Source organism: Orcinus orca, chromosome 8, assembly GCF_937001465.1.
Source record: "Orcinus orca chromosome 8, mOrcOrc1.1, whole genome shotgun sequence".
NCBI classification, from domain to species: Eukaryota; Metazoa; Chordata; class Mammalia; order Artiodactyla; family Delphinidae; genus Orcinus; species Orcinus orca.
The window spans coordinates 3,430,773-3,443,980 of NC_064566.1; the positions used below are offsets into that span (position 1 = coordinate 3,430,773).

The 13,208-nt window shown below is 58.0% G+C and overlaps 1 protein-coding gene across 3 annotated transcripts in view; it reads right to left on the reverse strand.

Annotated features, from left to right (window-relative positions):
- ANO1 (anoctamin 1) overlaps positions 1-13,208 on the reverse strand; it is a 91,155-nt gene that overhangs the window by 4,971 nt on the left and 72,976 nt on the right. For all 3 annotated transcript variants that reach the window (XM_033402485.2, XM_033402487.2, XM_049713034.1), the window contains 3 exons: positions 12,093-12,245; positions 4,858-4,910; positions 2,632-2,816 (listed from right to left, as the gene is read on the reverse strand). In XM_033402485.2, the coding sequence (XP_033258376.1) occupies positions 2,632-2,816; positions 4,858-4,910; positions 12,093-12,245 (391 nt within the window). The remainder of the gene's footprint in view (positions 1-2,631; positions 2,817-4,857; positions 4,911-12,092; positions 12,246-13,208) is intronic.

Here is a 13,208-nt window from a genome sequence, read left to right on the forward strand (position 1 = left end):
ATCCCTCAAAGCCCACTTACATAAGAACCGTCCAGATGCCAACCCCCACCACCTGCACTGACCTCTATCAGAGATGATCTTACAGTTTTCCTTGCTTTGCTCTTGTGCTAAGCCTGCCAGCTCTCCCTGGGGAGAATAATAATGCCCTCTCTGGGGTTGCTGTGAGCATTCAATGAGACCACGTCTGTTTCAGTGCAGGAATAAATGGTAGCCAGCAGGGGTCACAGCGCTCAGCTCTGCTAAGCTGCCTCTCCCATTCCTGCTGCCCCAGGCTGGGCTGGGTGCTGCTCCTTTGGGAGGCAGCTTGACAGGGGAGCGGCCGGCAGCACGGAGCTCACGGCACCTACAGCACTTAATAGTGGGCAACGGTTGGGTGGGCCTGGCTAAAGCCCGAATCCCGGGGAGCAGAGTGGACTGGCCCATGGCCTTCCTTCTCTGTGGGGGTAAAAGTAACAAGGTTCTCACTTAAAAACCAGGTCTCTGCTCTGTCTCCTTGGCCTCCCCCTGCGTGGCCAGGACTCCTGACCGATGCATGGATGGGGAGGTGCTTCCGGGGGCTGGATGCCCAATGCCCGATTCTTACCCAGGAAACACCAACACTGACATTTCTGAGGGAATTTATAATAAAATGACCACCTATATCCCTGCCTTCTTTGTTCTAAATCATTCTTCCTCTAAAATTCATTTTGAGTTAAACAGGTCAGCCTGAGTGTGTTCTTGGTGTGGGAGGTTCAAACAAAGCGAGAGAAGTGCAGCGCTGGCTGAGAAGCGGCAGGGGTCCTGGACCGGAAGCTCGGGGGTCTCTGGGGCCCGTGCCTGCGGAGGATGGCGAGGAAGGGACCTTGAGTGCCTGCCCTTGACCCCCAGCTCTCCAGGCAGACCCTGCCCGAGGCGACCACGCAGGGGGTTGAAGCAGATCACCTGGGCCTTTCCTGTGATGTACGTGCTCACGTACATGTGCCTTGAAACATGCGGTGGGTGGGATTCTGAAAAGCGGGAAGCATGTCGTGTTGCCTGTTTGTGTGTCACCTGCCCTTTCTCGTTGGCAGGCCTGGCTGTACCCGGTCCCAGAGTAGGTGTGGTCCCTGCCCTGACACAGAACACACGGCACGTCGTGTAATTTCTCTTTAAGCACTCGGGGTCAGCCGGGCACATCTGCTGTTGCAAAGCCCTCAGTAGCACCTATGCTGGACAGGTCTGCCTGCCTGTTCCAATGACCGCACGCGGTGCTGGTTTTCCATTTCTCGGGCCAGTTTTTTTTTTTTTTTGCAAGCAGCCACATGCCACCGCTTGTTGCTGTCAGCACCCTGGACCCTGGCAGTCTCCTCCGCTTCCTGCTACTAGGGCAAGGGTATGAAGACAGACAGGTAAGCTTGATAGAACTATGGGCAAAGTAAGAGTAAACAGCCTTGGGGTAGATTATCCGCCCTACGAAGAAAGGGCTGCGCGTCATCGCGTGGATTTGTGACACGTGCTCTGGCCCTTGCAGTCTTTCGTGTTCTGAATCTCAGCTGGGCTGGAGGCGGTGCGGACTGCCCACAGATGCTGACTGTGCCCCACTCTGCCTCCCCAGTCTCAGCCTCATGGCAAAGCCCGTGGCCAATCACTCCACAGTCCTCTGTTTCTTGACCCGGGATGCCGTGCCCCTGCCCGCACCTTCAGCCCTACCGTCCACGTTTCCCTTTACGCTTTACGCTCCAGAACAGGCTGCAGTTTCCCACCCACAGACGCCCCTGCTCACCACTCTTCTTTTACCCGCTTTGCCCCTCCCCTTGGAGTGACCCCTACTGCCTCCACCCTCTACCCGGGCTTCCGGCTACTATCACCCCTTTAACTCGATCTGTTTATGCTTCTGTTGTCCCTGCACAAAGTCCCTGGGCAGCAGGGATCATGTGGCCCACTCCCGAGTCCCAGCCCTGAGCCCCCGGCCCCTAACCCAGCCAGGCTGGCACGTGGAAGATGCACAGCGAATAGCCAGGCCTGGCTCTGCCCCCCACTCGTGCCCCCACCCTCTTCACCGCCTCCGTCTTTCCTGGGGTGCTACCTGCCTGCCCTGAGTGTCTGGCCAGCTGATGGGGCCCCGCAGGTTGGACCCTCTCAGACGTCTGTTGCTTTTGCCTGCCCAGCACCCAGCACCCCAGTTTTCCTTGGGGTGCCCCCAAATCTATGGCTATGACTCCATACCCTGGCACACGACCCAGACCTAGCCAACAAGATCCCCGCACACTCTGGCAACAGTGATTGGTTCAGGAATGGGCCTCTGACCCGAGACAGGTCATTGAGACTCAATCCTAGGACTTCTGCTGATGAGTGGGAAAGAAAGCCCCCCTACTGGGACTGTCAGGAAATGACGCCCACATGCAGGAATGTATAAAATTGGGAGGCAGTGTCAGGATGGGACTGGATGACAAGGCAGCCCCTGGATCCAGCCATGCCGGAAGCCTATCACGGACTTCTTAGTTAAAGAACTAATAAATCACATCCTACCCCCACCCCAGGGATATTTTTTTTTCCCCTTGAAGCAAGATTAAGCTGTTCTGTGATTTGCCCTGAAAGAATCCTGGCTTGAACTGGGGTTTTCGTAGAAGCCCACCAAATGGGGCTCTTTAAAGAGAGCTGCCTGGGCGGTACCTGCAGATCTGCACCTCGTAGCCCAGGTCTAGGGGGTCGTTGGGGGCCGTGCCATTCTGGAAGTCGCTGACGTTGAAGGAGGAGAGGGTGTGGTTGACGAAGCCGTGCATGGTCCCGTTCTCACTGTACATGTACAGGTACACCAGGCGAGGGATGAAGTCCGACGTGAAGGAGATCACGAACGCCTGGGGCGGGAACAGAGCAGTGAGTGCGGACGCCAGCTGGGGGGGGAGGGGACGTGCCCCACCTGAGCCAGGGCAGCGCTGGCCCTGGGGCCCGGCCACGTGACCCAAGTTGGCAAACATGACCCCAAGGCCTTGGCTTGTCGAGTGACAAACGAAGGGTTGGGGGCATTCCTGTCGGCCCCTCCAGCACCTTGAGGAGAGGGCCCGGGGGCTGGGAACAGGGCGCCCCTGAACAAGAAGGCTTGGGGACCATGCTGGCTGCCTCTCACTGGCTGCGTGGCCCTGGACAAGTCGCCTGACCTCTCTGTGCCTCCATTTTCTCTTGTCAAACAGGGCCAACAGCGCCCGCTCTAGGTGCTTCTCCTTCCTGGCCTGTTTGAAAGAGAGCGAGGCAGGGAGGGAAAGTGCTTTGTGGATTGTGAAGTTCAGACCCAGCCCACCCTATTCTAGAGCAGTCCCCGGGGCAGCGCAGTGTAAGGCCAGTATCAGAGCATGGACCCGACGGCCTGGGGTAAAGTCCAGCTCTGCCTCTTGTTGGCTGTGTGACCTTGGGCAAGTCACCTGACCTCTCTGTGCCTCGGCTGTATCACCTGCAAGATGGGGCAATAACCCTCTGCCTCCATGGGCCGTGTGTGCACTCGTGGGTGGGTGCACTGAATGGGCTTAGAAGGGCCTGGAGCATTCTAGATGCTCAATAAATGTTAGCTGCTATTATTATTATTGTTGCTGCTGGCTGCTCTCACGAGACGTCCAGCTTGTTCCTAGCTGCTCTGCTCTCAGCGCCCCCATGCTCATGCCCCAGAGGGGCTGTACCTTGGTGCTTCCAGCCTCTCCCCATCAAAATGTGCCCCCAGCTCAGCCCGGGTCGGGGTGTGGAGCTGTCACTGTCCAGTGTGCAAGCTCAGCCCACGGCCTCCCTTTATAAGTGGAGTTTCAAAGCCTTAACCCAGTGGGACTGGGTGGCTGACAGGGAGCTGTCAGCCAGCAGGGAAAGCAGGTCCAGGGCTCTGAGGGTCCCTTCTCCCGGGCCGAGCATCCCTTCCTGTGCCGTGGGGACTGAGTGTCAGGGCCTCACTGTGACCCTGACCCAGCACTGTGACCATCTGCTCCAGGGAGCTGCCCGCCCGCCCCCCGCTCCATCCCCGACCCTACAAGGCGCAGGGTGGCAGCTTCTGGGGGGCTCAGGCTTGGCCGGCTGGTGGAGGGGTTGGGGTCACAGGGCTGAGGCGTTGCAGACCCCCCTGGGGTTCTCGTGTCAGGAAGGCGTGGACCCGATGCTGGGGCAGGGCCGTGGAGCGCGGGGCACTGTCCTCAGCGAGCTCGTGTGTCTGTGCGCGCCTGTGTGCGTGTGTGGGCGACTGGCAGGTTCCTCTTCTCTCCGTGTTTCAGGATTTCTCAAACTTTCTTTGAAGAGCGGGCATGAGTTTCACATAAAGGGGGAAAGTTAACTTTTTTTTTGGGCTGTGCCGCGTGGCCTGCGGGATCTTAGTTCCCCGACCAGGGATCGAACCCGTGTCCCCTGCAGTGGAAGCACGGAGTCTTAACCACTGGACCTCCAGGGACGTCCCAAAATTAACTTTTTTAAAAAAGAGCAGAAGAGTTGCTAATGAGGAATCTCCGTGTCTCTCTCTGTCTCTGTGTCTCTGTGTGTCTCTCTCTCCCGCCCTCCCTGTCTCTGTCTCTCTCCCTCTCCTGCCCTCCCTGTCTCTGTCTATCTCCCTCCCTGTCTGCCTCTATCTCCTTCTCTTGTTTGTTCTCAGGACTTGGAAGAGAGGGGACTTAGGGGCCAAGGTGGGCACAGTGGAGGGTTTTGCCCCCGGTTGCAGAGAAAGGTCGAGGAGATTTTGTCATTCCCACCAGAGCCCGCCCCACCCCTCAACAGGACCAAGGGATGCTTCTGAAGAGGAGATGCTCCTGCCAGCTGGGAACCGCTCCGAGGCTGGAGGTACGCACCAGCTCTCTGGAAGGGGAAGGGGTGCCCGGCCGCATGGCAGCTCGGCCGGGCTTCCTGGCTGAGGTCCCGACGTCACCGGTCACTTACGTTGATTATGACGGCAAGCTTCCCGATGCCTCTGAGGATATCGTACCAGATGCCTGGGGGGAAGGGAAGCACAGGTTTAAAGACCCCCTTGCCCTGGCTCTCAGTAACTCGGGCTAGCGGGCAGCAGTCCGGCCTTCGCAGGGGCCGGTCTGGTCCTCTTCTGGGGCAGGTCAGACACGTGGTAACAGGGAATAGTTTGGGGAGGACCTGGGGGAGCCTGGCTGACAACGGAGCCCATGGCTTGTACTGGCTCGTCAGCTGTTTGTAAGCAAACTGTGTAGCTTCTCAAAGAGATGCTTAGAAACACCTGGTCCCTGGTTCTGAACAATCTCCCGCGAAGCTGCGTAAACTACTGATCAGCGTGGATGGAGTAGACAAAGAGAGAGAGACAAAGATTCAGTTTGGACGCAGCTCCTGCCCCAAAGAGCCCACGCAGCAGTAACTGGAGACTGAAACCACGAAGTTTGATGTCCTATGAATTTTCCGTAGCTCTAGTGCCAGGAAAACTGAATTTAGGGACAGGCCAGATGCAGGGCGAGTGTCAGGGAACAAAGCCAGGGCCCCCGGCTGGTGAGGCTGGGACCATGGCCTGGGTATAATGACTGGACAGCAGTGCGGTACAAACCATTTCCCGTCTGGATGCCCCCTTGTTCCCATCACCCCAAGGTGCAGCACTGTAGCTCATCGCAGGTGAACAGAAGGATGGTCCTTTCTGAACTAGAAAGCCCAGGACTGAAGCACTTTATCCAGGGCTAGCCCCACTCCTTAGGGCCTCAATGCTGCGACTCCTGGAAGGGCGCCCAGTGCCCCTGCCCCCAACCTGACCGCGTTCCTATGAGGCTAGCACACATCATGGAAAAGCTGGGGCTGGAATCCTGTCCCAGGCACCCTCTCTCCCTGCCCGGAGCCAGACCTGAGTGGTGACAACGGCACTGCTCAGGAAGGGCTGGAGGGGACAGTGGCCGGTGGTTGGGGGGCTCCACCCAGGGCACATAGAGCTGCTCATGGGCGTTCCTGCCCTCGCAGTGAGCGCCCGTCTCGGGAGTGTATGCTTGGGGGTCTGCAGAGACAGCAGGAGTTCAGGCCCATGTAGCCCAGAAGCTGGAAGCCGCAGGCTGGGACCCAGCACCCGAGGTCTGCCGTGAGGGGGCTCCCCAGCCGCCGCCGGGTTCCACTCCATGAAGCAAGCATTTACGCTGCCCGCTGTAGACCCTTCTGCGGGGCCTCGTGGGAGTGATGCTCACCTCCCTGCCCATCAGCCGCCCGTGCAGGCTATTACCGAACCCGAGATGCGAAGTTCGTCCCGGTTCTGTTGGGTCTCCCCACGAGGGCAGCGGTGTTTGATTCACTTTCGTGCTGGAGCAGTGGCAGGGCGGTCACGGGGCCTGCACTCCTCGGGGCGCTAGGTCCACCACCCTTCCCGTCTCTCCCGAAGGAAGCACTCGAAGTGCAAGTGAGCAAGAGGCAGCTCCTCGGACGACGCATCTGTACAAAGTCAGCGCTGTGCAGGGCCCACCCTCACGGCTGGCCGCCTCGGGGGCTGGGAGCCCTTCTGGAGACTCCACACTCCCGGGGAGCACATCCTTCATCCCTCCTGGGTCTAGCATGCAGCCTGGCACGTGGGGCTGGGTGCTGTTGGCTAAGTGTTGGCTGAGTGACTGTACGAACGTAGAAAGCCCTTCCAACTAGGCTTCACGCCCGAGCAGAGGTTGCCACATCCAGGTGCGTGGGTGTTTCCTCGAGCTTGCCCGCTACTTAAAAAATGCTGGTGGGAATGTAAATTGATACAGCCACTATGGAGAACAGTATGGAGGTTCCTTAAAAAACTAAAAATAGGGCTTCCCTGGTGGCGCAGTGGTTGAGAGTCCGCCTGCCGATGCAGGGGACACGGGTTCGTGCCCCGGTCCGGGAAGATCCCACATGCCGCGGAGCAGCTGGGCCCATGAGCCATGGCCGCTGAGCCTGCGCGTCCGGAGCCTGTGCTCCGCAACGGTAGAGGCCACAACAGTGAGAGGCCTGTGTACCGCAAAACAAAACAAAACAAACTAAAAAATAGAACTACCATACGACCCAGCAGTCCCACTACTGGGCATATACCCTGAGAAAACCATAATTCAAAAAGAGACATGTACCACAGAGTTCATTGCAGCTCTATTTACAATAGCCAGGATATGGAAGCCAGGATATGGAAGTGTCCGTCATTGGATGAATGGATAAAGATGTGGCACATATATACAATGGAATATTACTCAGCCATAAAAAGAAACGAAATTGAGATATTTGTAGTGAGGTGGATGGACCTAGAGTCTGTCATACAGAGTGAAGTAAGTCAGAAAGAGAAAAACAAATACCATATGCTAACACATATATATGGAATCCACGGGAAAAAAAAAAAGGGTCATGAAGAACCTAGGGGTAAGACGGGAATAAAGACACAGACCTACTAGAGAATGGACTTGAGGATATGGGGAGGGGGAAGGGTAAGTTGTGACAAAGTGAGAGAGTGGCATGGACATACATACACTACCAAATGTACAACAGATAGCTAGTGGGAAGCAGCCGCATAGCACAGGGAGATCAGCTCGGTGCTTTGTGACCGCCTGGAGGGGTGGGATAGGGAGGGTGGGAGGGAGGGAGACGCAAGAGGGAAGAGATAGGGGAACATATGTATATGTATAACTGATTCACTTTGTTATAAAGCAGAAACTAACACACCATTGTAAAGCAATTATACTCCAATAAAGATGTTAAAAAGAAAGATACAATGCAAATAGAAAAAAAAATGTTGATGGATGTTCACAGACCGGGATGACATATTTTTAAAAAGCGAAACTTGCTGTTTCTAAAGGAGCCTCAGCTCTGGGTCAGCAGCGGGCTGGCATCTCCAGGACAACAGTTGGCCGTGGCTGGCAGCGGCGCCTCCTTCAGGCCACACAATGCACTGCAGGTCTCTCTGTACCAAGGCAACTCCCTTTATCACCACCAGTCGCTTAGAGAAACATTTATCCAAACCCAGACCTGACTAAAGTGGGGAGACAAAGAAACCCCGAGGGTTGGGTGTTTCATGGGAACAAGCACGCCTGCTGTGTATGTTTCGTCCACTCCTTCTTGCGGCCCCGCCTGGCCCCGAGGGCTCTGAGCTTGAGGACTCCGAGTGGGGGGCCAGGGTGCCGGTGAGCCAGGCAAGTTGAGGTTTCCGGGCAGGGGGCTGCCTCAGGGGGCGGCTCCTGAGCACAGCAGGAGGAAACGAGTCTGCGGCCGGCCCAGGCAGCGGCCCAACGGGCTGAGACAGGTGACAACAGAAAACGGGGCTGCTGAGGTTGGAGACGGATGGGCCAGCGAGGGCTTTCCACGGCCCGGGGCTGAGCCGGGCTTCCAGGTCCTGCAGTGCCTTTATGTCCAGGCCGATGGTCCTCTGTGCGATCCCCACCCCAGAACCGTGGGCTCCTGTTGCGAAAGTGCAGAACCCGGACGCCGCTCCGGCCCGCAGGACCAACCTCTTCTGGAGCCTTGACGCTCCAAGTTATTCAGACACACTCTGCACTCCAGGATAAGAATCATTGCTCTGACGACCTCGAGGTACAAGGGGCTGATGCTGTTTGGGACAAATCTGGGCTTCGCTTATGAAAATCTCGCGGGGGGAGATGCCTCATTTCCATCGGCCTTCTTCAAGGCATCACTGCTGTCCCAGGAGACGCTAAGCCCCGTTTCCAAGCACACGTCAGGGAGGTGTTTAGACGCGCCTGTCAACTCTCAGCACCCGGGAGCCGAGCTCAGGCAGAGTTCCTCACTCGGAAGGCTCTGAAGAATGAGCATGAGGGCAGGAAGCATGCTGGTCTGGAGTCAAAGGTCCAGGACTGCGATGCTGGAGCCGGTTCCCACGTGCGCACGCGGCTGGGTCACTGCAGCCACTCGCCACGCCCCCCCTCTCCAGGGCCAAGCAGGGCAGTCGCGGCGCCTGTGCTTTGTGGCAGAGCTTCCTCCAGACACCCCTGGTGCCGTGGGTGCAGGTCATGGGGGCCCCTGGGGCCCTCTGTCCCCTCAGGGCCCTGCATGGATCACAGGAGGAATACAAAAGCCTCTTCAAGGAAAGGTTACCGTGGAGGAGGCCATAAACAAACCCAGATTATGCTCCAGCTGACCAGGCAGGAACCAGGAAGGGAGCAGCCAGTCCGTAAGGACTGGGAATGATCTAGGAGCCGCGATCAGAAACCCTGAGGATATGATCCAAGCCCTGCTCGTGGTGGGAACGACAACGCCCACCAGGGCCGCGGAGGGCCGGTGGCAGCGTGGCGCCCTGCTGCTTCCTTCCACCCTGGGGGGCTGCAGGCTCTGGGTGCTGCTACAGGACACGGCCACGGCTCTGCCAGGCACAGATGCCAAAGCAAACTCTGGCCGCCGTGGACACGCCTGGGGCCTCTGGGCGCCTGAGAATCGGGCCTTTGTAAGCAACAAGTGGCGGGAGGCGACGCTCTTTTCTTCACGGCCGCTGGGCACGGGCTCAAGATTCCCAAGGACTGTCCAGGGAGCGCCTGGTGGGATGACCGTCTGCCCAATGCAGGCCTCAGGCGTGCACCTCACGGAGGTGTGCCGGGAGGGGCCGAGGGCTTGAGCGCTCCGGTTCCAGCTCAGCTCCGCTAACCACCTGGCCTCAGTCTCCCCATCTGGAAAATGGGACCGAGGATTTGCCCCAGCTTCCCCACGAGGCTCCTGGGGGGACTCGACAGCTGAAAGCCCCAGAGAAAGTTCAATGCCAGGCACAGCTCTCTGGGGTCGTCCTCAGAGCAGGGCGGGGTATGCTTCCGAGAGCCCTGGGTTCCGCGTCACCTTGATCTCGAGGCGGGGATTTGCAAACACGGCCTGTGGCCCAAATCAGTGCACAGCTGGTGTTGTTGGATGACCCACGAGCAAAGAACAGCTCTTGCATTTTCAAGTGTGAGTGAACAAAGCGTGAGAAACTTAGCCTTTCGGTGAGAATTCTGCACATCACCTCAGTCCACAGAGACAAAAACGTTTACTCTCCGGCCATTCATGGAAACGTGAGCCGGGCTCTGACTCAGTGCAGCAGCAAACCCACTGCTTTGGACTGCTGTCCCCCCCGGCCCTGTGGCCACGGCCCTCCCGGCTACGTAGGGGTGTGGTGTGAGGGGCGAAGTCTCGCTCCAAGGCCACAAATGAGGCAGAATCAGGGAGCCAGAAGGGACTTCACAGGGCCAGTGAGTTCTGGGGCCTTAAAATCTTTTAAAATCATAAACGAGGTCTAGGACGGAGGACATCTGTTTGCTGGGTCTTTGCTGACTGTCTGGGTCGTCCAGATAGGAAGGAGAGACTAAAGTGTCAAAACACAGGGCGATGACCTCTGTACTGCAGCTGGGCTTAGACGTCCCTCCTGGTGGAACAGCGAGCGTGCCTGGACCCTCTCTAAGCCTGGGGCCGGCAGGTCACATCACGGAGCCCAGAGCACGAATGTGAACCAGGTGGAATCACCGATATCTGAGCGCGTCTGAATCATGAGAACGGCGATTTCATCCGGTTCAACCCGAGAGGCTGCACCGTGTAAAGCCGGACTCCAGGCTTCTCGGGGGGCGGGGGTGGATGGTGGAGAATCAGTGGGCCTGGCATCATCAGCGGGTGGGGGCCGCACCATGGGGCCCAGCATGGGCCAAGGAGCCCCTGGCTGGGGATGCAATGGCCTCAGGGGCGTTTTCAACAAGGGCGACCCAATGCCAAGGGCGAGAGAAGGTTTTGGAAGGAGTGACGAAGCCCCTGCGTTTTTGCAAGATTATATTTGGGCTACAAAAGCCCAACCCAGACTTCTCTGGTGGCGCAGTGGTTAAGAATCTGCCTGCCAATGCAGGGCACACGGGTTCGAGCCCTGGTCCAGGAAGATCCCACGTGCCGCGGAGCAACTAAGCCTGTGCGCCACAACTACAGAGCCTGTGCTCTGGAGCCCGCGAGCCACAACTACTGAGCCTGCGCACCTAGAGCCTGTGCTCTGCAACAAGAAAAGCCACCACGATGAGAAACCCGTGCACCGCAACGAAGAGTAGCCCCCGCTCGCCACACCTAGAGAAAGCCCGTGCGCAGCAACGAAGACCCAACGTAGCAAAAAATAAATAAAAATAAATAAATTTATTAAAAAAAAAAAGCCCAACCCAAAGATCTACCTCGCTGGTGTGCAAACCTTATTTTGGTAAAATGACAGATAACATCCCTAACACACAATTCAATCTTGTTTGTTCTAGGAACCAGCACAGAACTAGCACAGGTGCTGTTGTAACTAAAATTGTGTTCAACAGGAGATAAAACAAATATATTTTGTAATTTTCCATCTCATTTCAAGATAAAATCCCAATAAAGACTTTTTTGTTTTCACCCTGAAAATTGGGTTCCGGATTAAGTTGATTCCCTTTAAGATACAATAAGCATTGTCCTTGCTGGTGGGGGCTAGCTGTGGCCAAGGCGTGCATGGGGCTCTGAGCCCTGCCTACTAGATCCCTCCACTCCTGGACAGACGGGCACCCACATATGCTTAAATGCCTCTGGTGACGGGGAGCTCACCACTCCACAAGGATGTCGGTTCCACTTTCGACACCTTTGACTATTCGAAAGTTAGTCCTTATGCTGGTGTTAAACGTCCCCCAACCCCAAGCCCCTCTTCCACATGGATGAGGAGCACCTTAGTGACTCGGGGTTAAAAAGCCCAGGCTGCTCTCGGCCCTGACCCGACAGGCAGGTGACACGATGCTCTTCCTTCATTGCTGGGAGGGGGCTCCCTCCTTCCTTTACTCTTCTGTGAATGTTAAATGACTAAACGATACCCTCTGTAGGAAGGCACTGCTGAGCAGCTACTATGAGCTGGTCTGGCTCTGTGCTCTGGGCCATGCAGACAGCTGGGGAGGGGCAGGGGTGCTGAGGGCCATCAGAGGCAATGTACCTTGTGGGCCCCCTGGAGCAGCACACCGGGGAGCAGCTCTGATATCCGAGCCACGAGCTCTTTCCCAAGTGTTCTCCGCGGCCCACACATCTCAGGAGTTGGCAGTTCGGGGTGGGGTGGAGAGGGCCCTGGAGGCCCTGCATCCTCACCCCCCGCCCCATCTCTGACCCTGTCCCCAGGGCAGGCGCAGAGAGGAGCCCGGGACCCCACTTTACTAGCTCTGCCTCTGGCTTCCGGGGAGCAGCACCCTTTCCCCCAGCCCAGTATGTCCTCCAACCCCAGCACCCAGGGCACTCACCGATGTCCTTGGCTCTGACGGCCACTGGCCTTCGGAGCTCGGTGATGAACTTCTTGGCGTCCAGGCGTATCTCAATAATGTTGTTCAGCAGCGCAAAGAGCGGGGCCAGCGGGAAGGACGCAACGAACAGGGTGACAAAGCCGAACTGGATGACTGCAGAGAGGAGGGGACGGCGGTCAGCATGTACTGTCCCTGTCCCGGGATGGCAGGACCCCCGCCCCACGCCCCCGGGTCGGATGGGCCCTGCCTCCCATGTGTAAGAGGGGATCTCGGACACGCCCAGGCCGGGAGGGAGCTGTGGGCAAGGTTCCAAGTTTTGCTCTGGACCTGAGTCTTGTCTCTTGAATAAAGGCCGTGTACTCACTTCTCATATGTCTGATCTTAAAAATCACCAGTTAACGGGAAAAAGGTGCCCGTGAGCACAAAGGCCCAGCCTCAGTCACCCTGCGTGCGGGCCGGGACGGTGCCCTAGTGCCTCCTAGGACCTGGCGGGCCCGCGAGCATCACTGCGTCTCCAACAGCGCCCAGCGCCCCCCTCCGTCGGGCCCCGGGGAGCCGGTCGGGGACCGCCGCCCACTGTCTGGACAATCTCGCCCCTCTGCCTCCCTCCCTCACTGTCCCTCCTTCTGCTCATCATGGGCCGGCGGGGCAGGTCGGGGAGAGGGTGCTGAATGGAAGTGAGTGGAGGAAGCTGGCTCAGGAACTGCACAGCCGGACCTCGCCCAAGGGCGCTCGGTGCCAGGCGGGAAACAGGGAAGCCGGCAGAATGTGGCCCCGGGCCCAGCGGGCTGAGCGTGACCACTGTTAGCGCGGCGGGGTGCCTGGAGGCTCTGTGTGATCCCTCGTCCCAGAGCCACGTCCCTGGCCCCTCACGTGCCCCACAGGGGCTCCGCGCGATGCTTCTGTGCATGCTGGCCTCGCCTGAAGGCTCTGGAGGTGATGGACGGGATGGAGGCCACTGGATAAGCTTGGCGTTGGGGCCAGGGGGCTGCTGAGCCCCGAGGCTGCGGGTTCCCCGACTCCCGAGTGACACTGCCTCCCCTTGCAGGGACAGCAGTGGGGAGAGCAGCAGGAGGCGCGGGTGGGTCGTGCCCACTGGGCCTTTTCTTCCACCTA